The sequence below is a fragment of the Anolis carolinensis genome, chromosome 1 (assembly GCF_035594765.1).
Source record: "Anolis carolinensis isolate JA03-04 chromosome 1, rAnoCar3.1.pri, whole genome shotgun sequence".
NCBI lineage: Eukaryota > Metazoa > Chordata > Lepidosauria > Squamata > Dactyloidae > Anolis > Anolis carolinensis.
Window position 1 is genome coordinate 41,762,126 of NC_085841.1, and position 25,683 is coordinate 41,787,808.

Genomic DNA, 25,683 nt, shown 5'->3' on the forward strand with positions numbered 1-25,683 from the left:
TTCTAAGCTGAAGAGCTGGCGTTGTCCATAGTCACCTCCAAGGTCATGTAGCCGGCATTACTGCACAGAGCACCGTTACTTTCCTGCCAGAACAGTACCTATTGATCTACTCATATTTGCATGTTTTCAAACTGCTAGGTTGGCAGAAGCTGGGGCTAACAGTGGTAGCTCACCCCACTCCTTGGATTTGAACCACTGACCTTTCAGTTAGCAAGTTCAGCAACTCAGCAGTTTAAACCACTGCGCCACCGGGGGCTCCTTTTAACTGATATTGACCTCATTAATTTCATAGGATTTTCTTAGACAAGGTACCTTTGTCAATTCCTTCCTCTGAAAAATTGCCTACAGCAACCATTGTTCATTGGCATTCACATCCAAGAATTAAAGTGGTGTCAAACTCCATTCATTCTACAATGTATATGCATGCACAGAGGCCTCGTTTAAACCAATCTTCCTCAGTGGCACCCTCAGTTTCCAACTGAATGGTGTTTGTTAACGCTGGCTCATGACACCTTAACAATGCAATTGGTGTACAAATATTGAATTTAAATGTAGAACCATGAACAAAATTCACTTTAATCTCACTTCAGAATGACTGCAGTCTGGTTAATAATGTAATCCTATTTGTGAAGTTTGTTTCCAAAAATACTAAACCCTTCTGACAAATTTTGCAGGAATAAAAACTCATTCTGAGAATATGCATTCTTTTGCTATAAAATGCAATTTTCCAAGCCCTGTACCAAAGTGATTTGATATATTTTGGTAGTTTTGGTCTGGACATAAAATTCTACTACTAGTCAACAATGTGCTGCCACCTATAACTCATATTTCATTTCTTTTTAACCTGGGTACCTTTTGGAAACAATCACCACATTTGTGTTCATGTGCACAAACGCACACATCACAGTGTGACATTGTGCACATCTCTTAAGATGAAAATACAAGGGCTTTTGAATGGTATGATTGGATTGCATTTAGTTCACTGAACTAATCATTTTGAGTATGGTTGCAGTTATGCACATGGTTTTCTGTTTCAGCAACTCTGATAAAATAAAGCTGGATGCCATTTATGTTGACTGTATGCAAAAAGCAAATTTTGCTGACTTGTCTCACCTTAGGCTTATGCCACTTAGAGTTTCTAAATCTAAGCAGGTAACAATGGGTTATATGTAACAATCCTTGGTTTATGAGCTGTAGATTTTTATATTGTTTCAAAATCATAAGGGATTAGGGTCAATGTTCTAGTCAAGTGTCACATACCCCTTTTACCATCATCTGACCCAAAGAGCAATTCAATTAAGCACTAATGTATTTGATTGAGACACTCTTCTGAAAACATTGTTATAAAAAATAAAACAGCTCTGACTTGTACGCCAGCCTTACAACAGTAACAATAGATCTACCTGAGGCATTTGTCTGTTCTATTTTGATGGATTTGTTTCAGTGGGTTCAGCCTGATGATGTGGACAAGATTCTTGGAGCTGTGAGAGTGACCACATGTGTTCTAGACCCTTGTCTTTCCTGGATGATCAAACTTGCCAGTGGGGGGGGGGGGTAGTCGAGTGGCTCACAAGGATTATAAATGCCTCGTTGGAACAGGGACAAATACCAACTAGCCTAAAAAAGGCAATAGTCAGACCAATTTTGAAGAAGTTGTCCCTGGACTCCTCAGGATTAAAGAACTATTGGCCTTTTTCTAATCTACCCTTTTGGGGCAAGGTTCCAGAATGGGTGGTGGCTTCTGAGATCCAGGGATTCTTGGATGATACCGATTATCTTGATCCATCGCAGTCTTGTTTTAGGCCTGGTCAAGGAACGGACACAGCTTTGGTTACCTTGGTGGATGACCTCTGCAGAGAGCTAGACGGGGGAGTGTGACCCTGTTGGTTCTCTTGGACCTCTCAGCATCTTTTGACCATGGTATCCTTCTGGCCCGGCTCTCCAGAATGGGTTTTGGGGGTACTGCTTTGCAGTGGCTCTGCTCCTTCCTGGAGGATTGTACCCAAATGGTGATGCTGGGGGACACCTGCTCGCACCCCAGTCATTGACCCCTGTATGCAGATGACACACAACTCTATTATTCTTTTCTACCTAAGTCCAAGGAAGCTCCCCAGATCCTGGACCAGTGCCTGGCAGTTGTGATGGACTGGATGAGGGCTAACAAGCTGAAGCTAAATCCAGAGAAGACAGAGGTCCTCCTGGTCAGTCACGAGGCTGATCAGGGTATAGGATGACAGGGTTACACTGAACATCCGGAAGAACTTCCTCACTGTGAGGGCTGTTCGACAGTGGAACTCTCTCCCCTGGACTGTGGTGGAGGCTCCTTCTTTGGAGGCTTTTAAGCAAAGGCTAGATGGCTATCTGTCGGGGATGCTTTGAATGCGATTTCCTGCTTCTTAGTGGGGGGTTGGACTAGATGGCCCATGAGGTCTCTTCCAACTCTACTATTCTATGATTCTGTGACTTTCCCTGAGGACACAGGTCCGCAGTCTGTGGGTCTTCCTGGACTCAGCACTGATGCTTGAAGTTCAGGTGTTGGCAGTGGTTTGGAAGGCCTTCGCAAAGTTAAAACTTGTGCGCCAGCTGCAACCATACCTCAAAAAGCCAGACTTGGCCATGGTGGTCCACACCATAGTTGCATCTAGAATGGATTATTGCAGTGCACTCTATGTGGAGCTGCCAGAAATTACAACTAGTGCAAAGATTGGCAGCCAGGCTACTGGCTGGAGCAAGCTATAGGGAGCACATCGCACCCATATTAAAGCAGCTCCACTGGCTGCCTATAAGTTTCCAGTCCCAATTCATCTACAAAGCCCTATAAGGTTCGGGTCCAGCCTATCTACATGACCTCATCCCGCCTATGAACCTGGCTCTAAGACAGTGGTTCTCAACCTGTGGGTTCCAAAGTGTTTTGGCCTATAACTCCCAGAATTCCCAGCCAGTTTACCAGCTTTTAGGATTTCTGGGAGTTGAAGGCTAAAACATCTAGGGACACACAGGTTGACAACCATTGCTTTAAGATCTGCCAAGGAGGCCCTCCTCTCAGTTCCACCTCTGTCTCAAGCACAGTTGGTGGGGACAAGGGAGATGATGATGATGATGATGATGATGATTATTATTATTATTATTAACCCCAGTCTATAGCTGGAATACCCTTTTGCAGAGCTATGAAATGAACTAAATGTAATATCTGCTAGGGATATAATTCTTACCTAATTTGCTATTCATACAAACCAATGTGTAATTTTAGCAATTTTCTTTCTACTGTGAGAAAATCTTAGAAAACTGTAAATTTCCAAAGGCTATTCACAGTTCAAGACTTTATGTGCAACATTTGAATGTGGTATTTTTGCACATCAATCAGCTTTTGCAGCCCAGAATATAATGCTTCTATGTAGAATTATTATTTTCTGTTCAGAAGATGCTGGGTTGTTGTTTTTTTGTTTTGTTTTTTTACAGAAACTGTATGTGGGAACATATTCTGCACAAAATTCACAACTTGTTTTTTGTGTAATTTTTTAAATTAAATTACTAACAATAATTTGAATAAGTCTTACCCTTCCGTTTCACTCCCTAATATACATGGTGGAAAATATCAATTAAAAATACACCAACAGTATTTTCTCATCAGTCTAGTATTCTCCATATCCGAATTCTGGACATTTGATGCTTTCCAACCATTTTGTGAATATTTTCAGATATTCTTTCTATCACCTCTTTGTAACCAAACTTTTCTAATATTCAACACTCTTTTGTTTCATTGTTCCAACATTACCTTAAAGTTTGTACTACTGAGAGTCTTAATCTTTGAGCTTGGAAAAAAAATTGGATCAAACTCATAGATCAGTGCTATTCAACTTGGTGGTTCATGGACTGATCCTGACTCCCAAGTTGTCTGCTGGTGATCCTTGGGGAACTTTCTGGAAATAAACAATTTAATCAGTATTCACAAATATGATATCAGTCTTTGGCAGATTTATTTATTTATTTATTTATTTCCAATATTTCTACCCCGCCCTTCTCCCCGAGGGGACTCAGGGCGGCTTACACAACTGGTAGGATCACTACCAGTACATCACTACCAGTACCAGTACCAGATTGGGAGGGGGGTTTCCAGTCCCCATATCAACTTAAGGTATGCTATCCTAATGTTAAGGAGTTTAATTCTGGTAGTTCAAATACTCCCATCTTCAAGGAATGCTGTATCGCACCATTCAAAATTGCTTCAGTGGTTGACTCCAATTGGGACTAATCCAAAGGGTTCCAGCAATAAATCTTGAATAGTGCATTCACCAGTGCCTTTAGTGTACCACTTTACTCACTGGTATTGCTGATGTAAGGAGCCCCGGTGGCGAAGTGTGTTAAAGCACTGAGCTGCTGAACTTGCAGACCAAAAGGTCCCAGGTTCAAACCCCGGGAGCGGCGGGAGCGGCCGCTGTTAGCTCCAGCTTCTGCCAACCTAGCAGTTCAAAAACATGCCAATGTGAGTAGATCAATAGGTACCACTCCGGCGGGAAGGTAAAGGCTCTCCATGCAGTCATGCCGGCCACATGACCTTGGAGGTGTCTATGGACAACACCGGCTCTTCGACTTAAAAATGGAGATGATCACCAACCCCCAGAGTCAGACATGACTGGATTTAATGTCAGGGGAAACCTTTACCTTTATTGCTGAAGTAACCACAGTGCATCCACCATTGAATAATTGGACAATAAGCAGACACACTGGAATTCAGACTCTTAGTTGACAATGTTGATACAGAGCAGAAGGATCATGAAGTATAAGTATTCTATAATTATATACCTGTAGATTTACACTTTGCAAACACAATGTAGGATTTGAGTTATCTGGATCTCAAGTCTGCTTGTCAAATAGGAAAGGAAAGAAAAACATATGAAAGCATGTATCTGTAAATATAAAGGAAAATGTAATAAAATTAAACTATCAATGGTTCTAAGCAATTTAAAGCATGCCCATTAAAAAGTCAAGAAATAAAAACAGCACACTGTGAAAAGCTGAGGCTGCAATCCCATACACATTTATGTATGAATAAGCCCCAGTGAACACAGTAGGGCTTAGATTTGAGCAAATTTGCATTTGGGTTTATTTTGAGAGCTTAACATAGCTTTTCTATCAACTACTGTACAATTCTGAACAAGTTATTTAGCCCCCCTCCATGTCCCATTTTTACTGTTGGCAAAGTGAAATAAGAATGGCTTCCCCTGGAGAGTTATTTGGAGTATTAACTGTCTCATATCATCACTGTACTCTTAGGTTTGAAAGCTTTCTTGAAGTAATGGTATTACTTGTTATTCTCCCAGCAGTTTGTTGTGCCGGGCTTTCACTGAGCAGAAATTCATTTTTAGCAAAGCTCACTTTGTAAAATCAAGTGTAATCAAGCTCATGTATACAAAGAGAAGAGAGGTGTGAAAAAGGTGAAGCTGCAGAGCAATGAAGCATTAAAGAAGCATTATAAAAAATCTAATTTATTTGCACATCCGACGTGAAACTCCACCTCCAGCACAATTACAAAATATGTTGTATCAGCATGAATTACATGGCTGTTATCTTTCTTCCACAGGAGACGGGAAAACATTGTTTTCCATCTCACTCTGTTTTACTTCTGGAAGTGAGAGAAACTAGCTAGTGTAATAAAAGTTTTATAAGCCTGTGCAGGATAGATAGATTCTAAAATAGGTTTGTTGTGTGAAGGTGAAGATTTTATACAGACTCCCTAGTAAAGAATACTGTTTGAAAGACAGTTCAAAAGGGGAATATTTTGCAATATATTGCAGTATGCATGATGTCCAGAGCAAAGTGAACCTTCCATAGTGTTTTCCTGTTTTGACATAAACGTCTGGACGCAGTGAGAAAATTGCATACTTAAATAAATCATTAATGATAATTATTTTTTTAAGGAATCAGTAATATCAACTACTTGCTTTAAAAAATAAGAGTATTTGTTGCTCATAAAAACACACAATTTGTAAGGCTTTTCAATATTTATTGAATTAGTTGTTTTTTTATATATATATATACTTTCCTTTTTGAAAGGCATCAAATTGAGAGGGGAAGAAATCACCTAAAAATGCTCCATAAGCATCCCCCCAACTTGGGAAATAAATTATTTCTCTTTATGATACTATTTTTGAAAGAAACATTGTTGTCAAATCATTACACACACGCAAATGTTACAGCGTAATGGCCAAGATTGTAGATCAGTAACTTAGTTTATATTTGCATTCCTCACTTACTAGGCAGTAGCTGCTGTGATTAATGGGGGTCTCTTCTTCTATTAACCAGGGTGCAGTAGACTAACATTTCTCCCTCCCTTCTTCCAGCAGACAACAGGGGGAAAGTACAAGTGGCAAATTTAATCAAATATTTTCATATCTAGACTGGACGGACTGGAGAACATTTGTTTTCTTGAGGATGTTTCCTACTGTTTTTTCTCAAGGAAAGAAATGGAAGCTCTTTGACATTTGGGGTGAGATTCATATGAAACAAAATATTGGTCAACATCCTATGTTAAGGAATTATATGTACCATGTACTCAACACTCAACATGTCACACCCAACTCCTGGAATGATTCCATCAGCATTGCCTCTGAAAAATCTTGCAAATCTCTTGGGAAGACAGGTGGACAAATGTCAGCATTCTGGAAGAAGCAAAGACTACCAGCATCGAAGTGATGCTCCTACACCATCACCTTGCTTGAACTGGGCATGTTGTCCGAATGCCTGATCACCGTCTCCCAAAGCAGTTATGATATTCCCAACTCAAGAACAGAAAACGGAAGGTTCGTGAACAGGAAAAGAGATTTCAAGATGGGCTTAAAACCAACCTTAAAATCTGTGGCATATACACCAAGAACTGGGAATCCCTGGCCCTTGAGCGCTCTGACTGGAGATCAGCTGTGATCAGCAGTGCTGTGGAATTTGAATAGGCACGAATAGAGGGCGAAAGGGAGAAACATGCCAAGAGGAAGGCGCATCAAGCCAACCCTGACCCAGACCGCCTTCCACTTGGAAACCAATGCCCTCACATACGGATCAAGAATAGGGCTCCACAGTCACCTACGTATCCACCGCAAGACACTACACTTGGAAGACCATCATACTCGGACAATGAGGGATCACCTAAGTACTATATAGCTACATCTCCATAGCCAAATTTACCAGTGCTACTCCCCATCCCCAAAGGAATTAAATTTGTAAGCAGTGCAGCCCACTCCAGCACAATAATTTCCCTTTTCTTCAAGTGTGGGGGAATTGGTGGAAACAAATCCAGACATTTTTCTTTATCATTCTGGACGAACTGCAGCAGGCATCAGTATTGTATTTCCTGTAGCCTGATTTATTGAATGGAAATATAGTAATATTTTCAATCTGTGAATAATTGTCAAGTGCATGATCTATTTCTGTACATATTGGTTGTACCATGTTCTCTTTTTTTAATGGGTCCGGAAAAGGCCTTGAATGTCTTGAGGGGCCCATATATAAAAGCAACAATTTGTGATAGCTAAAGCCTTCTCCTCGTAGATCTAAAACAGCACCAAGGTTACATTACTTTACCAATTTATCCAAGCATGAGCCTACTGAACTTTAATGGGACTTGCTTCTGCACTCTGGCTCTTGGTGCCAAGTTAAAATGTGGGCAAGGCGAGAGGTTGAACTCAGCCAGGCTATAATCATTGCCCCCAGGCTAACCTTTTGCTGGATCTGAGAACTACTCAGATTTTGGTGGTAATTAACTTTTGTCAGGTCCAGGCTCTGTCAAAAAGCAGATAACCAGCCTCAAGGAGCCAACAATTCTTCTTACTAATTTGAAGATAAATAAAACCCGAAGAAATTAAGTTAGAAAATTAAAAATAATCAGAAGGGAAATACTACATATGCACAATCTTGCCAACTGAGTAAGAACCCTCAGAACCTGCCTGTTGTTCCTTCCCTCCCTTCTTTTTCTATTCAATACCAATAGTTAGCCAAGGAAAATTGAACATTTTTCTTTTCATATCCATCTTGCTTCGAGAGGGAAGTGTGTAATTTGTTCTCACCTCACACAGGATCTGTTGATAGTTCCTTCTGCTCAACCTGCCTATACAACATTATTATGGAGGGAAGGTTTCATCACCAGCTGTAAATACAGAATGTCTGTGTAGAGAGAGGGATTATCTTTGGATTTCCTGTCACAAAATCATCCCTTAGTTGAAAAAAAAGAAAAGTCTCCTAGAAGGTGTGTGAGATAGCCCTCCCCTTCTCCCCAAATTTTATCTCTCATAAACACGTTGCATTTTCTATGAAAAGGGCTTTTATAGCTTTGTCATTTCTTTGGAAGAGCAAGGAATTTAGGGGAAGTGGAAAGGCAGAACTGGAGTACTTTGCCACAAGTATTGTTGCCACACAGAATGAAGGCATTTGGAGTAAATGTGAGGTCCCTAATCACCTAATTCATTTGCAGTGGAAATGCTCACTTGAGTCATGGGTGAAACAATGAGGAATGATTTGGTAACCCCTCTTTAATGTTCTCCATTCTATTTTCCCTTTACATTTTGAACTTTTACTCCTCCATTGCTAAATCTTAGAAGGCACTCCCTCCCAACCCCCCCCCCTGAAATTATAGAAGCATAGAATTGAAAGAGACCACAAGGGCCACCCAGATCACCCCCCTGCCATGCAGGAGCACAGAATCAAAGCACCCAGATAGATGACCATCCTTTGCTTGAAACCTCCAGAGAAGGAGACTCCACCACACTCCAAGACAGCTGCATGTTCCAATGTCAAACAGCCTTACCATCAGTACGTTATTTCCTGCCATTTGAATCCATTACTCTGGATTCTCCACACATTGTGGTAAATCCATGGGTCCTGGTGGGGGGCATGGAGAACCTGTTGCCCCACACACCACATCACCTGACTTACCGCCAGCCCCATCCCACGGGGGGAATCATCTGCTGCCCGGCTTCCTCCCATTGTAGAAAAGGCAACAGAGGAAGCCTCCTGTGTTGCTGCAGCAGTGGTGTACACTGCTTCTGCTCCCCTTTCACCATGGACCCCAGCTGGAAGTAGATATGCGTCAGGGCTTTGTCTCATTGTAGGATTTGTACACATCTGGAAAATCTAGTCTAGTATTTTCCAGATGTGTGCAAATCTTGCAATCTTAGCTGGCTAGTGGGGCATGTGGTCTAACACTTGGAAAGTGCATAATCTAAAATGATATGTGGAATACAGCAGTGCTGCTATTGTGCATTTCCACAGCCAGTAGAATTCAATTGTACCACTACACTGTGCTTTATTTTTCTGTACTTACCTATCTGTCTTTGGTAACATGAACACTGTTTTTTCGTTCTTTAGATTGATTGAAAGAATGGCATGAAGTCTGAAAAAGTCCAACCCAAATACCTGAAAAAGCTTTAAAATGGTTTTTCAAGTAATATTTAAACAATAGACTATGTTACTTGCTCCACCAAAAGAATGGAGAGTGAATGTATTTTTATTCATTAATAAATAAATATTTTAAAAATCCTACTAATACGTTAAAGGTGGGAGGGCAACTCTCTGTAGTAGCTGCTTTATTAACTTGATATTTCCATTGACTCTGACTGAGATTCCTGAGAGCCACCAGCAACTACATGAGATGTTGATGTTTTTGATACACGTTTGAATTAAGCATTATACGTTACCTAAAAGCTAGGCAATGGTGTGGTTGGAACAGCTTTCATTTGTTGATTCTTTCACATGTTTTCTTTTATTTCTTCACTGTTGACCCCCAGTTACAATGCTCGAGTGCCCGAATTTCCCAGTTCTCTGTGTTTATTCCACATTTTTAAGGTTAGCTTTAAGCCCATCTTTAAATCTCTTTTGTTGTACACTGACGTTCTGTTTTCTGTACTTGATTTGAGAATAAAGTAACTTCTTTGATAGATGATGTTTGGTCATTCGGACAGTATGGCCAGTCCAGCAAAGAATTATTACTTCAGTGGTGGTGGTCTTTGCTTCTTCCAAAACACTGGTGTTTGTCTGCCTGTCTTCGCAAGAGATTTGCAAGATTTATTCAAAGACAACACTGATGCAATCTTTTCAAAATTTAAGAGTAATATTTATAAATGGTCCATGTTTCGCAATTGTACAATATAGTTGGAAGGACAATAGCTTTATCAACAAGCATTTTGGTATACCTATGAATGTCCTGATCATCAAATACTCTTCGCTTACAGAGCTAACATGGTGTTGTATTGTGGAGTCAGTGTCAACTTTTGTGGAAAAGTGGATGCCTAGGTAGTACAAATAGTTAGCATTTTCTAGCATTACACCATTAAGCTTTATTTTTGGCATTGCAAAAGGATTGGTTTGCTCCTGATGGTAGAGCACTTTGGTGATAGACCAAGCTTTTCATATGCTTATGTGATGGTGATTAAAGTGGCTTGTAGGTTTTCCTCTGAATGGGAAAAGACATCAGCATATTGGAATTCTATAACAGAAGTTGTTGTGACTTTACTTTTGGCTTTCAGCCTGCTGTGGTTAAAGAGCTTACCATCTGTCCGATACGTGATTTCCACATCAGTAGGAATCTTCCCATCAACAAGGTGTAGAATCATAGCTGTAAATTTTTTTAGACCTGTTCAATCAATGATAAAAATGTTTCAATACTCATTACCAAATTAGGAGGGGGAAAATAATTTCTAAAGTGTTTCTAAAATATCATAAGGTGTCTGTATCATAACTATAATGATACAACAAAAAATTTATTACTTTTTTGTTATGTAATTACACTTCTGGGGCTCTTTTCTCCCTTATTTTTAGATCTATTGGGATTAAACTTGCTATGATTGTAGAACATATTTGCCACTGTTCCCCTCTCCCCCATGTTTCAGAATGTTTCACACATCCACTGATTGTTGGGAATTTAAACAGTTTTTATGAACATTAAAAAAAAACTATGAACTATTTCCTTTCATTTCTATTTTCAGTGATACAACATAATCAGGGCGTCATTCCCCCCAAGTTTCAGAAAGATTGGCACATCCAGTGATTTTTAGCTAATTTTATCCAACTTAAATTTAACACTATTACTTCACTGGAAGATCCCAAGGGCCATCCAGTCCAACCCCCTTCTGTCAGGCAGGAAAACTACAGTCAAAGCATCCTCAACAGATGCAGTACAATTAAAAGTACTGCAGCTATTTCTGGGGATGTAGTTTGGAATTTTTGATGGGTTTTTTTTAAAGTTCAGGCTAAAATTGGGAGAAGATGCACAGCCCAAGTGGCAGAACCTAGCAGCTATCAACCTCACAAAATCTGTCAGACCATTGAGTGCAGTTTCAAAATTTAACTCTGCCATTTGGTAAACAGAGAATTTAGGAAATAGGAGTTTATTGTATTCAGTTGTTTCATCTGGTACTTGACTGGTTTGTGTTACAAAACCAAAGACATTGCTGGGATTCTTCTTGTTAATAGTATGACCTCAGTACAAGAAATCTGAGATTTTTATTTGGCACAAGGAATGTAAGAATGCACAAGAAACTAGTGCTTGAAAATAAGAAGTGTACATTTCATAAATTTGCAAGGTATTAGAAATAAATCATGGGCTTCAAAGAATCATAAGATATCTTGAAGAAAAGGCAGAAAGCTTCTTAAGCAAATACAGAATAGCTTTGAGGTTAGCTTCATAAGCTTGCATTGACATACCCTTTTCTCTGTGTTAGTTCTACTACAGAACTTTGCATTGCTTTGAATGCATGTCCACTGATATTTTCATCCCCAGATATGATTATCCAAAGTAATAACCTTATTCTCATTCCTTTTAGATGAACATCACTCAGTTCTATATTAGTAGCAAATTGGGAGCAAATATATTAAATTTTATCCTGCCCACGTTCAAGTTCATGTTAGGAATGGACAAAATCAGAAATTTTCAGTTTTGCTGTTTCTCATCTTTCATTTGTTATGTTCATTCTTCCATGGTTTGGTCTTCATTTGTAATTTTTTTAATGTTCCATGAAAATACTTTTACCTGCATAGGAAGCATTTTTGTGTGCATTTTTCTCAAACTCACTCATTTTCTGATTTCACCATTTAAACATTTTTGGGAGACCACTTTCTTACAATATACACTGTTTATATGTATTCTTTTCCATTATTAAATATATATTTTAATGTGTGGACTGCACAGTAAAAAATGGAATACATGTAGAACTTTTTCAACCTGGCTATAAGTTTGGGAAGTGCACTTTTGGTAACTTACATTACCAAACTGATTTCTCCACCATCCCTAGTACAAACAATATACACAAGTGTTGTTTTGTGTTTTCCAAGCTGTATAGCCATGTTCCAGAAGTATTCTCTCCTGACGTTTCACCCACATCTATGTCAGGCATCCTCAGAGATTCTGATGTATATGCAGAAACGAATACAGACAAATGTCTGGAGCATGCAATAAAACATTCTGAAATGGGGGCTTCGCTTCATGTTTTAATATGAATTGATCTGCTCCATTTGCTTCTACAGTGCCTGTAGGAAGTCCACTGAAAAGGTAATTTCTTAGGGTTCAGATCTCATGAAACCATAAATTAACAGCTTTTAGCATAGTGGTAATCACACTCTGACTTTAGCTGATTGATCCCTTCCTTGTTTAGAGTAAAACAGGATGTGTTTTCTAACCATAACTCTTTAGATTTATGACCACATTAGATGGGCTGATTTATCCATTGTACACCACTTCCACTTTCATCACGGAGCCCTTCCAACAATGCACATCAACTTCCAGCCAGGCTCTGTGGTGAAAGAGGAGAGAAGCGGTGGGAGGCTTCCTGTGTTGCCTTAAGAGCAATGGGGAGAAGCCAGGTGACAACACTTCTTCCCATGTGTTGAGGGTCCAGGTAAGGTAGGTGATGCAGAGCATGGGGAGATGGGATCTCCATGCCCCCTGTCAGGAATGAATCCTTAGTCTAATGCAGTGGTTCTCAACTTGTGGGTCCCCAGATGTTTTGGCCTTCAACTCCCAGAAATCCTAACAACTGGTAAACTGGCTGGGATTTCTGGGAGTTGTAGGCCAAAACACCTGGGGACCCACAGGTTGAGAACCGCTGGTCTAATGTGATAAGGTCCTTAGGAAGCATCTTTATTTTTCCTATATTATTCAAGATTTAGGGACTTAAACTTCCCAAAATATAACACCAAACCAGTGCTCAAATTATTGTAACCTCTAGCTTTTGCAAAGTTGAGTATCTGAAATGTCAGTGTTTTATCAATCACTGTACAATAGTGTCCTTCAAAGAAAGCTTTGATTCTACTCTCTTTTTTAGATGCAATTGTCCTCTGGAGTTCTGCTGTCTGGGACTCAAAAGAGAAAAGGAGGGTTCTTTGATGACTAGACTTGCACAGACATCCAGCTGTGACATATGTGCTTATTGTCTCTTATGCCCCATCAAAACCAGCCAGCTGCCAAATCCTGTGGGGCCCCGTGGGGCTTCTTTAATGGAGCAATGTATGGGGAAAGGTTTTGCTCCTGGTGTTCAATCTAGGATTTTCACCTTTATATTCTGCATTTTTATTTCTGATGGCGAGGGAAATGAACACTATCTTTGATAAGGAAGAAATCCTTTATTCTATCATTTGTGAACAGCTGGTTTTTCCTTAATCACTGTCATTGATGAAGATAATCATGCACTTGTTGTGTGGCACTAAACTGACTGCAATCTATGGTAACCCCATGAATGAGAAATCTCCAAAAGAGCATATTGTTAACAGGCCTGCATTGTCTGCAACATACCTACAACGTGTTTCTCCTATTTTTCTACAGATGTCAACTTTCTTCAGTATTATAGTCTTTTCCAGTGAATTATCTGATAATACCGTAATTCTTGGATTATCTGATAACATACCCAAAGTAGGATAGTCTCAGTTGAGTCATTCTAGCTTGTAGTGAGAGATCCAATATGGTTTTCTTTAGGACCGTTTGTTTTTGTTTTGGGAAGTTCATTTTACTTCTGAAATTCTCTTCTAGAATTCTAGAAAAATAATCAAAATGTCTCTGTAACTTGTTATGTTCCTTTCTAATTTACAGTGACTCTAAGGTGCACCTGTTACAAGATTTTCTTGGCAAGATTTTTTTCAAAAGTGCAGGCTGAGAGAATATGACTTAATATCATAGAATCATTGGGCTAGGAGAGACCACAAGGGCCATCCAGTTCTCCTTGCCATGCAGAAACACTCAAGCAAAGTACTCCAAAAAAGATCAACCAAAGGGTTTTCATGGCTGGGGAGAGTCAAATCCTACTATCTAAATTCATAGTGAAACTACATCACCCTGTTTCTCCCGACTCTAAAAGCATAAAACTTGCACAGCTGTTTTAGTTCCAAATTATGAAACATTAATGAGTTTGAATTAACTACTGTTATAATGTGAATTCCATGGAGATGTCCCTACAGTCGACTTACTTTCTATGGAGACAAGATGCAAAGGAAGCAAGAGTTGTTCTATCCTTAACAGCTGTCTAAAAGATACACATGTGGACTCTGGCATACATAATCTCTTTTTCTATACAACTACAAAAATGCAGTAATCCTCTCCAGTTTTGAACCCAGTTGCTTTACTTTGTCTTCACTCTATTTTACATCTCTTGAATGTTACAAAATGTTGATAGGAAACTACTTCTCATCATGCATTATTTTGTTGTCATGCCACTGTTGTACATCTCTACTGTTTTGCTGCACATCTGAACTTTGCTTTCTTTTACACTTGATGAGGATGAATGACCAAAGGGTCCAGCATTGCTTTGTGCTAATCCAGCATCAGATTTGAAGGGAATGTTGTGTCCTTTCCATATTAGGAATCCCTCAGTCATTTTAGAGTGAGAACATTGTGTTGATGTTACTGATAATAGACATTCATTTAACAACAATAGTAGCTAAGTTCAGAATGTACAAATGGAAGGTGTATGATTTATCACCTGAAGGTATCTCATGCAGCAGTGCTAAGATCCAGGTCTGGATAGTATGTGGATGGAAGGCACTCTAATTCTGTGGAAATAAAATAAAATATAACTGAGAATTGTAATGTTTTAGAGCATTTTCCATAGCTTTTCACCAGTGTTATCATAAAACAAGCATTCTCACAAAGAGTAGAGAAACGCATCTAATAGAAATCTGATGAAAACATGAATAGTTAACACAGCAGCTCACACAAAATGCCCTCCACCCCATCTAGCTATAAAGCAAGGTGTTTTCTGCTCCTTTGGAATTTCAGTTTCAAAGGGAACATTCTGCTACTCAAAATTGTCATGTTTTCATCATCCCCATGAACTACAGGCCTTCTGTTATTTCAAAACAAAGAGAGATAAGAGTGCATGGGAAACAGCTGCATCCAAAAACGATTATTCAGATAGTGAATCTCAGCAAGGGTGGCATCTCCAGAATTGAATACAATAAATAATAATAAAGTACCACCTCCCAGCAGTAAAGAACTGGTGGGATCACAAACCTGCAAAAGTATTGGAAACTGAGCATGCAAAGATACTGTGGGACTTCCGAATCCAGACTGACAGAGTTCTGGAACACAACACACCAGACATCACAGTTGTGGAAAAGAAAAAGGTTTGGATCATTGATGTCTCCATCCCAGGTGACAGTCACATTGACAAAAAACAACAGGAAAAACTATCAGGACCTCAAAATTGAACTTCAAAGACTCTGGCAGAAACCAGTACAGGTGGTCCCGGTGGTGATGGGCACATTGGGTGCCATGCCAAAAGATCTCAGCCGGCATTTGGAAACAATAGACACTGACAAAATTTTGATTTGCCAACTGCAAAAGGCCACCGTACTGGGATCTGCGTGCATCATCCGAAAATACATCACACAGTCCTAGACACTTGGGAAGTGTTCGACTTGTGATTTTGTGATACGAAATCCAGCATATCTATCTTGTTTGCTGTGTCATACAATATAATAATAATAATAATAATAATAATAATAATAATAATAATAATAATAATAATCTTTATATCCTGCCCCCTCTCCTCAAAACTGGTTGACACACCTTCATCCCCTGATTAGGACCCTTGATGGCAAACACCTCTGTTTTGTCTGGATCAGTTTCAATTTGTTTTTTCTCATCCAACTCATTACCTCCTCCAGGCATTACTTCAGAAAAGACATGCTATCTTTAGATGAGGCTGTTTTAAAGGCATGGAACGGCTTATATAAAATAGCATTGAACGGCACCTTGTGGGACACCACATAACAGCTCCTTTTTTGAGGAGAAGCTATCCTCAAGTACCACCATGTGAAACCTATCTGAGAGGTACGACCAGAATCTATACTAGTGTAGTTCCATTTTGTGAGATTTTTGTGGGTTTGGGGTGCCAGAGATGTAACTATAGGGAAAGAAAATAACGAAATTGCCTCCCCAAATAAGAATCCTGTGACCAATGGAATTTCCTTTTAGCCCTCCTCCTCCAAATTTCTAGCATAGCAGTAACACCAGCAGTGAACTATACTTAAAATGTCATGTAAGCATTTAGCAAAATACCGCAATTAAAATATTGATATGAAATAAGACCTTGAAGGAACTGGGGGTGGCGACGGCCGACAAGGAGCTCTGGCGCAGACTGGTCCATGAGTTTACGATGAGTCGGAAATGACTATGCGATTGAGCAGAGCAGCATGAAATAAGAATTAAAGATTTAATTCTTTAATCTGTTTTAGTTTACCTGAACAACTCCATTTTGATAATGCCTGACATTTCACCCATGGCCTCTATTGTTTTGCCACATTCTGCCATTTGTGCTATGCTAGAAATGCTGTAACTGCAATATCATGTGCCCAGGAACACCCTCCATCTGATGTTACAGCTACACTGCCAGGCCCTCAGAACACCATAATAAACACTAAATAAACGGTGTCTCCATTCTGGGCTGGTCACATAGACTTTCAATAAGGATTGCTACATATGCTTTAGATATTGCTTCTGCACACTTTCTATTTCATCAGATGGGCTACTTGACCCATCATAGGTCGCTTGTTCTCCCTTTTCAGGATGGAGCCCATTACACGACACATGTGTACTTCTGATCAGACTCCGCCCAGAAAGGGGAGAGCAGGTGGCATATGCTGCTGCCATGGAAACACGGGAGCCTTCCCGGGTTGCCTTGCCAGCAATGGTGGGAAACTGGATGACAACACTTCTCCCCATGATATGGGGGTTGGAGTAAGTTGGGTGATGCGAGGCATAGAGCAATGGGCTTTCCACAGCCCCTGCCAGGAGCTCAGGAACTGTTGTGATGAGATCCATAGTCTTTTTTTGTAGTTCTAAAGTGCCATAAAATACTGATACTTGAAATAAACTCTATTTTGACCAGTGCTGTTAGTATTGTGTTTGGTAGTTCCTTTGGCCGGAGTTGTTTTTTTCTGTTTGCCTTCCTGTTCAGTTTCAAGGCTCAACCTAGCCTTGTGTCTCATCTGGGAGGATATTGTGGGGCTGATATTTCCTTCCCTACATAGATATCCAAAGAAAAGGGACAGGCAAAGTTACTCTTTCTTATTTGGAAAGAGAAAAGTTTTAATTGTGAGGTGCAGGTATCTGCTTTGCAGAAATTGGACTAAAAACCACCCTTTCTTTTCATATGGCTCACTCATTTCATGTTTCAAGATACTCATGCAGCAGATTTTTAAATTAACCTGGCCCCAAGTGGGCCTTCCACTATCCTGAATTCCAGCAACATAAAACACCTGCTTGGCATCAGCTCTGAAAGTTTAATATAGTTTCTGTGGTAAACTATGGGAGGCCAGAGAATTTGAAAGTAAAGTTTATTGCACCAGTAACTCAGAAAAGCAATTCCTAAAACTCTTGACATATTTAGCCAGGAGGTTAGGGGTAAAAAAGAAATAGAAATCATTTTCCAGGGCTACCGTGTACCTGGAATTAAAATCCATCTGTCTTGGAAATGGTAAGAAATGTTTCACAGGACACACAGATGCTCTTGTGTTTCACTGTAAATCACTTTCAAAGCTAGCTCAGGCCCTGCTTCTGAAGGAATAATTCTCTATTAGGCTGTCCGAGTGAGTTGGATCCCGCAGCTTTTCTTGGAAGATTTTTAAGAGTCGCTGACAAAGGTGGGTTAAAAAAAAAACTTGGAAAAACTGAAACTCCATGGTCTTTGGAGCTCCACAGGTCTATTTGTAACCTGTAGATCATATTCTTATCTCAGGCAGCATAGCTGCGCAGAGAGGAGTATCCATCTTGTGAAAGTCAAGTTTCCTGGAGACATTTCCAATTTTTAATAATGGTGTAGGTTATCACACTAAACTTGAGGTAGTCAACTCAAATGTTTTAGGTTTAAACCCAATCCCTGATGCCAACTCGAAAACACCCAGTTAATCCAAAGCTGAATAGTAAACCATTTATGTGAATCTCATTGCTTCGCTGGATCTACTCTAGTTGTGACTAGGGACCTGGCAGGGGGTGTGGAGAACCTGTCACTCCACACCCTGTATCTTATGACTTACCTGAGACCCCATCCCATGGGGAAAAGTGTCACTGCCCAGCTTCTCCCCCCCCCCCCCCCCCATTTTCCTGAAGACAATACCGGAAACTTCCCGTGTTGCAGTGGCATACACCGCTTGCTCTACCCTTTCCCGATGGAGTCCAGCTGGAAGTACATGTACGTTGTGTAATGTGCTCCATCCTGAAAGGGGACAGCAAGCAGAGTATGGCAGGGAAAGGAGACCATCTGATGAGTTGCATTTCATCCAGTTATGGATTCTAGCCCTTTCCGAGCCATAGAATTTTGAATGTGCTATACCATTGTTGACTGATAGCAATCCACATGGGTGACCTTAAGGTTGGACTTCTGTAATGTGCTTTACATTGGGCTACCTCTATCAAGTTCAGAAACTCTAGTTAGTTCAAAACATGGCAGCCAGACTAGTTACAGGAACATCCAGGAGTGAGCATATTACGCCTATACTAAAGTCAGTCCACTGCTTGGCAATTGGTTTCTGGGCAAAGGACAAAGTTTTTATAGCCTTATATGGTTTGGGTCCAGGTTATCTACAGAATCACCTTTTCCTGTACAATCTGCCCCATACACTTAGATCCTCGAAGTGGGGTGGGGGGGCTATTCCAGTCAGCCAGAATCTGACTGGCAACAGTCACCCAGATGACCTTTTCATTAGCAGCCCCAAGGCTGTGGAACGAGATGCCAAAAGAGATCCAACAGCTAAATCAGTTGTTAGAGTTCAAGACACAATGGAAGTCCCATCTCTTCGAACAGGCCTACACAGTCAATGTTAATTTGTGAATTTTAACCTGCATTTTATCGGTAAATTTTAAGCTGCATATTACCTATGTGTATTTGTTATATGTATTTTAATGGTGATTTGTTCTAGCTCATTGTTTTAATTATGTTGTGCCCTGCCTCAGGCCACAAGAAGTGGTGGGTAATAAATTATCATCATCATCCAGTCTTTGTTTTAAAACTTCCAATGGATTATTTATTTATTTATTTATTTCCAGCATTTATACCCTGCCCTTCTCACCCGGGGGGACTCAGGGCGGCTTAGAACAGTTGGCAACATTTAATGCCAAGAACATAATAATAAAACAAAAACAGTACATATCATCAATTAAAACTATAAAAATAATCATTAAAATACATTATAACAATTAAAACATATGTAAATTAGATCCATTTGTCTAAAAACCTCATGCTTCAGCCTTCAATCCGACATGTCGACATTATCGTATTACTCGTTAAAAGCTTGTGCACACAGCCATGTTTTCACAGCCATTCTGAACCCAGAAGAGTTGGGGCTTGTCGGATATTTGTGGGGAGGGTGTTCCACAGCCGGGGAGCCACCACCGAGACGGCCCTGTCCCTCGTTGCCACCAGCCCCGCCTGCGAGGCAGGTGGGACAGAGGGCAGGGCCTCTCCAGATGATCTTAGGGATCTAGATGGCTCATATGAGGAGATACGTTCGGATAAGTAAATTGGGCCAGAACCGTTTAGGGCTTTATAGGTCAAGACCAGCACTTTGAATTGGGCTCGGTAGCATATCAGCAGCCAGAAAAGGTTTTTAATCAAGAGAACATCTACATTTACTCTTTATCCTGGAACCAATATAGAGTGTCAATTTCCAGATCAGCAAGAGGATGATTTCCACTGCTAGCCCCTGGCCACTATAGAGGTGGGAAGGAGTCCAAACTGTCCAGTGGCACCAAACCCAGTTAAACATTGCTGGATAGCACCCTTACTCGCCCCCTCCTGTTCTTATTGTAGCGGTGGCCATCATGTGCAACAGGGCTAGTGTCCATGGCTCATTCTGGAGTGACATCAGCTGGGGGAGGGGGAGAGGAGGAATTGCCTTCTTCTTCCCCCCCCCCTCCCTTCTCTGATAATCCTTGTGCCCCAGTCAATTCAAGAATTGGAGGGGAACCATGAGTGCCATCCCATGTTCCTGGACCACCTGAGCCAAGGAAATAAAAGCCAGCTATGTAAAAAGTTGTGGCCATTTTCATCAAAGAACTAACCCAATTGTTTACATGAGCCCAAATTTTCAGATTGCTCCAGATTCTCATGGAAAATTTGGACATCCCTCAACTTTTGTTAATGTAGTTCAAAACCACATTAAAGGTATTGACCCATGTTAACCCAAATCAGCTCCATGAATCGTACCACTGCCACAGAGCTGATTTGCCCCCCTACCCCTCTTTGACATAACAGGTCAGTGTTGATGTGCCGTATGTGTTTAATTTTCAAACATGTCATGGAGGTGGATCAAAAGGGTGGGAGTAGTCTGAACCTTGGTCTTCCCAGACTAACTTCAATACAAATGAAGCTTTTATAACGTATGAAACTAGAATCCAAAATAGAGAAGTTAATCAAGTGAAATAACTGAATGACCTCCTTGAGTGATCATATAACAGGGATATGAAATCATAGATGAAGAGAAATGTGTTTGAAACATGGAAGAAAAGGAGGTTAGTTTTAATACAGAATGCATTTAGCTTCAGGTGATGGCTATAAAACTAACTGTGAAAAATATTCTTTCTTGCCTCTCAAATTTACTTGAAATATTTGGACTATTCATCCACAACTGTCTGATGGTGATCTCTGAAAGCAACTCATGGAAACACAATGAGATTTTTGTTCATGGAGCTGTTTTTGTTTTTAAATTTCAGCTGCAGTTTTCTTGCACTCTTTCCCAAGCACCTGCTCTTTTGTTTGTTCTCAATGTTCCACTGCAGTGAGCTAAACAAGGAATCTTATGTTATGTGGCTTTCTTTTCTCTATTTGGTGACCCAGAAGAGATTAGAAATGTAAAACAGTCCAAGGGATAGGAAGTGAGGAGGCAACTTCAGATCTTACTATATTTTAATAGTTCTTTATACCAGGGAATTAATCCATTCATTAAGTTTAGTGTTTTTTTCTGTTCTCCAAGACATTTTTTTAAAAAATGCTGATGATGTAAATGAAGCATTTTTTCAGGCAGTATTCCTGACCCATAAGTCATTCAGATGGCAATTTTGTTGTCCTTAAGTAGTTCCAAAGGGCAGAATATATTCCTTACTGGTTTTTATAGCATGCATGATCACATCTAGGTTCATGACCCTGGATGTGCAGGTCCATTCATTCAGTGGCTTGCTTTTTAAAAAAATGAAATCTGTGCATAACTCAAAAGGTAAATGGCCTGCTTAATGTAAAAGCTCATATTGGTGTCAGGAGGAGATGTTGTTTGCCTGAGTGAAGCAAAATGCTTTCAAGATATATGGGTAGTAATTGCAACAAGATCACAGAGATAAATGTACATTTTTGAATCTGAGTAACAGATGCAAATAGATTAGGGCAGGGTCCCCAAACTAAGGTCTGTGGGCTGGATGTGGCAAGGTCATTTACCTGGCTTCCATCCTAAACTTTAGACTTACGGTTGCCCTAAGTCTGAAATAACTAGAACACACCCATCGACAATCCTAATTAATTCGACTATCTCATCAACCAAAAGCAGGCCCTCACTTCCCATTGAAATACTTGTAAGTTTGTGTTGGTTAAAATTGTTCTCCATGTTCAATATTGCATTGCTCTTTCATGGTTTTTTGCACTACAAATATTTGCACTCAACAGTGTGAAGGACTGTGAACTGGCCCACTGCTTAAAATGTTTGAGGGCCACTGGGCTAGAGAATTGGTGAGGACTGCAGTATTTAAAATATGACTGTGTGTTATATGTTTCATAACTCCATTTATGAGAACATACACAAGCACACAAAAGTTGTATCACTTTTAAGTCAAGCAGTTAGAGATGGCAATTTCCATTTCTGTAAATATCCCTACTCTCCAGAAACTTTTGTTCTTTTATTTTGACTTTGTATAAAAAAGAAAACAAATAGTTGTGTAAGGGTAAAAACAGCAGAAAGGTAGATATGAAACAATTGCTTCTGGAATTGTGCCTCTTGCAAACTCAATGTTTTTCTTACCATTTTTGTCCTCTGTTCTTTCTTTCTTGCTCTGCAATGCAAACAGCTGGATGCTTGTCCAGGAAAGAGTTGGGCACCTTGAGAAACCTTTCCGAGTCTTCTTGGAATATATTGCTAGTGGGAACAGAAGTGTTGCTGCCATTGATTCATTTGCAATGAAGAATTGCAGCACAGGTAAATGTTTTTGTTGTTCATTCTAATATATTCCCTCAATTTGAAATTTCTGGTATAAAATTCTGACTATATAAATGCTTGGAACTTTCTCCCTTCATTTAAAATCTTCATCATAACCTCAACTCCACCACTCCTGTGTATATCAGTGTTTTCAAAACAAAACAGTCAAATCTGATTGCAAAATGGTGCTATTTTGGGTTTTAGTGAGTTTTATATGTTTTATATTTTTGGATTGTTTTGGGGTGTTAATTGTTTTTATATGCTTTATCTTTCTAATTGTTGTAGCTTTAGTGTCAGGTGCCATTTGATTTCATAAGTATAGAAAGGCAGGACAGAAATAATTGCAACAAATAAGGAATATCCATGGGTAATCTCATATCACGGATTCTGATTGTTTCATCAGATACTGTTTATGATCTGGAATATTTTATTCTCTTTCCATGACAGTTCCCCTTAAAGGCATCTAGCATTACTATACAAATATCTACCATTTCTCAACTTTTTTTCCAGATATTCTTTGTCTTGTCTGCCACATTCTACCTTATTCACACTTTGAATACCTGAAATATTAACTATGTATTCACAATTAAACATCTTGTAAAGAAATTCTCCCCAGCTTCTATAAGGAGACAAATGTCAGTGGTGAACATGGCAAAAGTGAACTGGTCCATAGTGCTGTTTAAAAAAACAGGTAGAATTTTAGGGCTCTAGAGAAGCACCTGGTGGCACAGCGGGTTAAACCTCTGAGCTGAGTGAGCTTTTACTGTTAGCTCCAGCTTCTGCCAACCTAGCAGTTTGAAACATGCAAATGTGAGTAGATCAATAGGTACCACTCTGGTGGGAAGGTAAGGGTGCTCCATGCAGTCACATGACCTTGGGGATGTCTACGGACAACACCAGCTCTTCATCTTAGAAATGGAGATGAGCACCAGCTCCCAGTTGGACATGACTAGACTTAATGTCAAGGGAAAACCTTACCTTTACCTTTAAAAAAACACATTAACACAAAAACAGTGATTATAATTGAATTGTCTGATATAGTTTCAAGGCTTGCAACAGGAGTATTACATTCATAATTTACTAAAACATTTTTTATTCCATTGAACGTCTCTGTGAGAAAAATACTACTAGGTAATGCTGAATAAGGAAATTATGGGAATTCGTACCACAGATTCTTCTTGAGAAAGTTAACCTGAGGAACATTTCCCACCCTGAATGAATATTACATAGTTTCCCAATTTTTCTTGTATTTTGGATAATAATGTCAGGACAGCTATTTTTTGCTCCAAGTTCCTTTCCACCCCCAGCGTCTCCCAAAACAGCATTGTGTAGATATTAGTACAAAGTTTAAAATGCAAAGGGAGTCTGTGAATTAAACCATATTATGAAAGTATATTTTGCATATTTTCACTGGTACTATGAAGTTTTACATGAGTATTCTTTTAAGTTTCCATTGGTGACTTTTTAAACTCAAGACTTCACAAAAAGCAGAGAAAGAAATTATAGGCAGGGTGGGAAAATGGCTTTTTAAGAAGAGGTTTTGTTTGACAGAATAATCTCAGCCTGTAAATGAACATTATCTAACTAAGACAAAAGGCCATAGGACCAATCTTTCATCAAGCAGTATCTCAAGAAATTGACCTTTTGAATTTGAGATGTGTGTTGTTCAGCGATGTCAGTTTTTGGTTACACAAAATACATTTAAACTTCCAAAGAAGGAGCTATCATAGGTCATAATAAAAATGCACTACACAATGATTCAATTTTTTCACTTTGTCAGATTTTCTCTAGTAAGAAAAAAATATGGAAGATATGATAGGAAACCATTTTCAAATTGAAGCCAACAGTAGATGCACCACCATGAAATTTTAATTGCAATTGCACGATAAAGGTCTTGGTTAGAGATACACACACCATTTCAACTAATGGGTGGCTAGTACACTGTTTTCAAGTGTCATGTGTTCAATACCAGAGCAGTAAAATCAAATCCAGAAAGTGAGTTGATTTGAGTTTTACAGGCTGTCTAGCCATGTTCTCCTGACTTTTCACCCACATCTATAGCAGGCATCCTCAGAAGTTGTGAGGTTTGCTGGAAACTAGGCAAAGGAGGTTTATATATCTGTGGAAGGTCCAGAGTGAGAGAAAGAACTCTTATCTGTTGGAAGCAAGTATGAATGTGACAATTAATCACCTTGATTAGCCTATTCAGTTTCAAGGTCTGGTTGCTTACTGCCTGGGGGAATCCTTTGTTGAGAGGTGTTAGCTGGCCCTGATTGATTCATATCTGAAATTCCTGTTTTCTGAATGTTTTTCTATATTTACACTCCTGATTATACTGGTAGCCAGATTTTGTTCATGTTCATGGTTTCCTCCTTTCTGTTGAAATTGCCCACATGCTTGTGGATTTCTGTGGCTTCTCTGTTGACATGGTAGTTGTTAGAGTGGTTCAGCCTTTCTGTGTTCTCAAATAATATGCTGTGTCCAGGTTGGTTCATCAAGTGCTCTGGTATGGCTGACTTCTCTGGTTGAGTTAGTCTGCAGTACCTTTCATATTCCTTGATTCATGTTTGTGTGCTGCATTTGGTGGTTCCTATGTTCAGCAAAGGACAAGGTGGATCCTTTCACCTCTTCAGAAGTCTACCATATACCATGCAGCTGTGGACAAGTCTACATAGGCAGAGTTCCTGCTGCTCTGAAGAAGCTTAAGGTGCATTCTTTCCTGAAAATGACTTACTTGGACTCAGAGATACCTGCTAGAAGTACTTCTCCTATACTTCCGGATCTGGGAAAGTCCTCTTCTAGCATTTTTATCTCACAATCTGTAAAATAAACAGAGAGCTAGAGAATTGGGACAGGGAGGAAGAGGAACCCTATTAAAATCAGTGTTTGAAACCTCGTTGTTATTACTGCTGGCAGGAGTGTATCTTGGGCCTCATGAAGCCTTAGTAAGATTGTGGTGTGCAATCTCAGGGTGTTCCTGTTTTCAGAATTTAAAAGATTTTGTACATTTGAAAAGTACTTGAGATAAAAAAAACC

At 39.7% G+C, this 25,683-nt stretch overlaps 1 protein-coding gene across 1 annotated transcript in view; it reads left to right on the forward strand.

The window, feature by feature from the left end:
- The window catches only part of alk (ALK receptor tyrosine kinase), an 855,459-nt gene that overhangs the window by 586,151 nt on the left and 243,625 nt on the right, over nt 1-25,683 (forward strand). Inside the window, exon 5 of the mRNA XM_062973134.1 lies at nt 22,520-22,647. Within this exon, the coding sequence (XP_062829204.1) occupies nt 22,520-22,647 (128 nt within the window). The remainder of the gene's footprint in view (nt 1-22,519; nt 22,648-25,683) is intronic.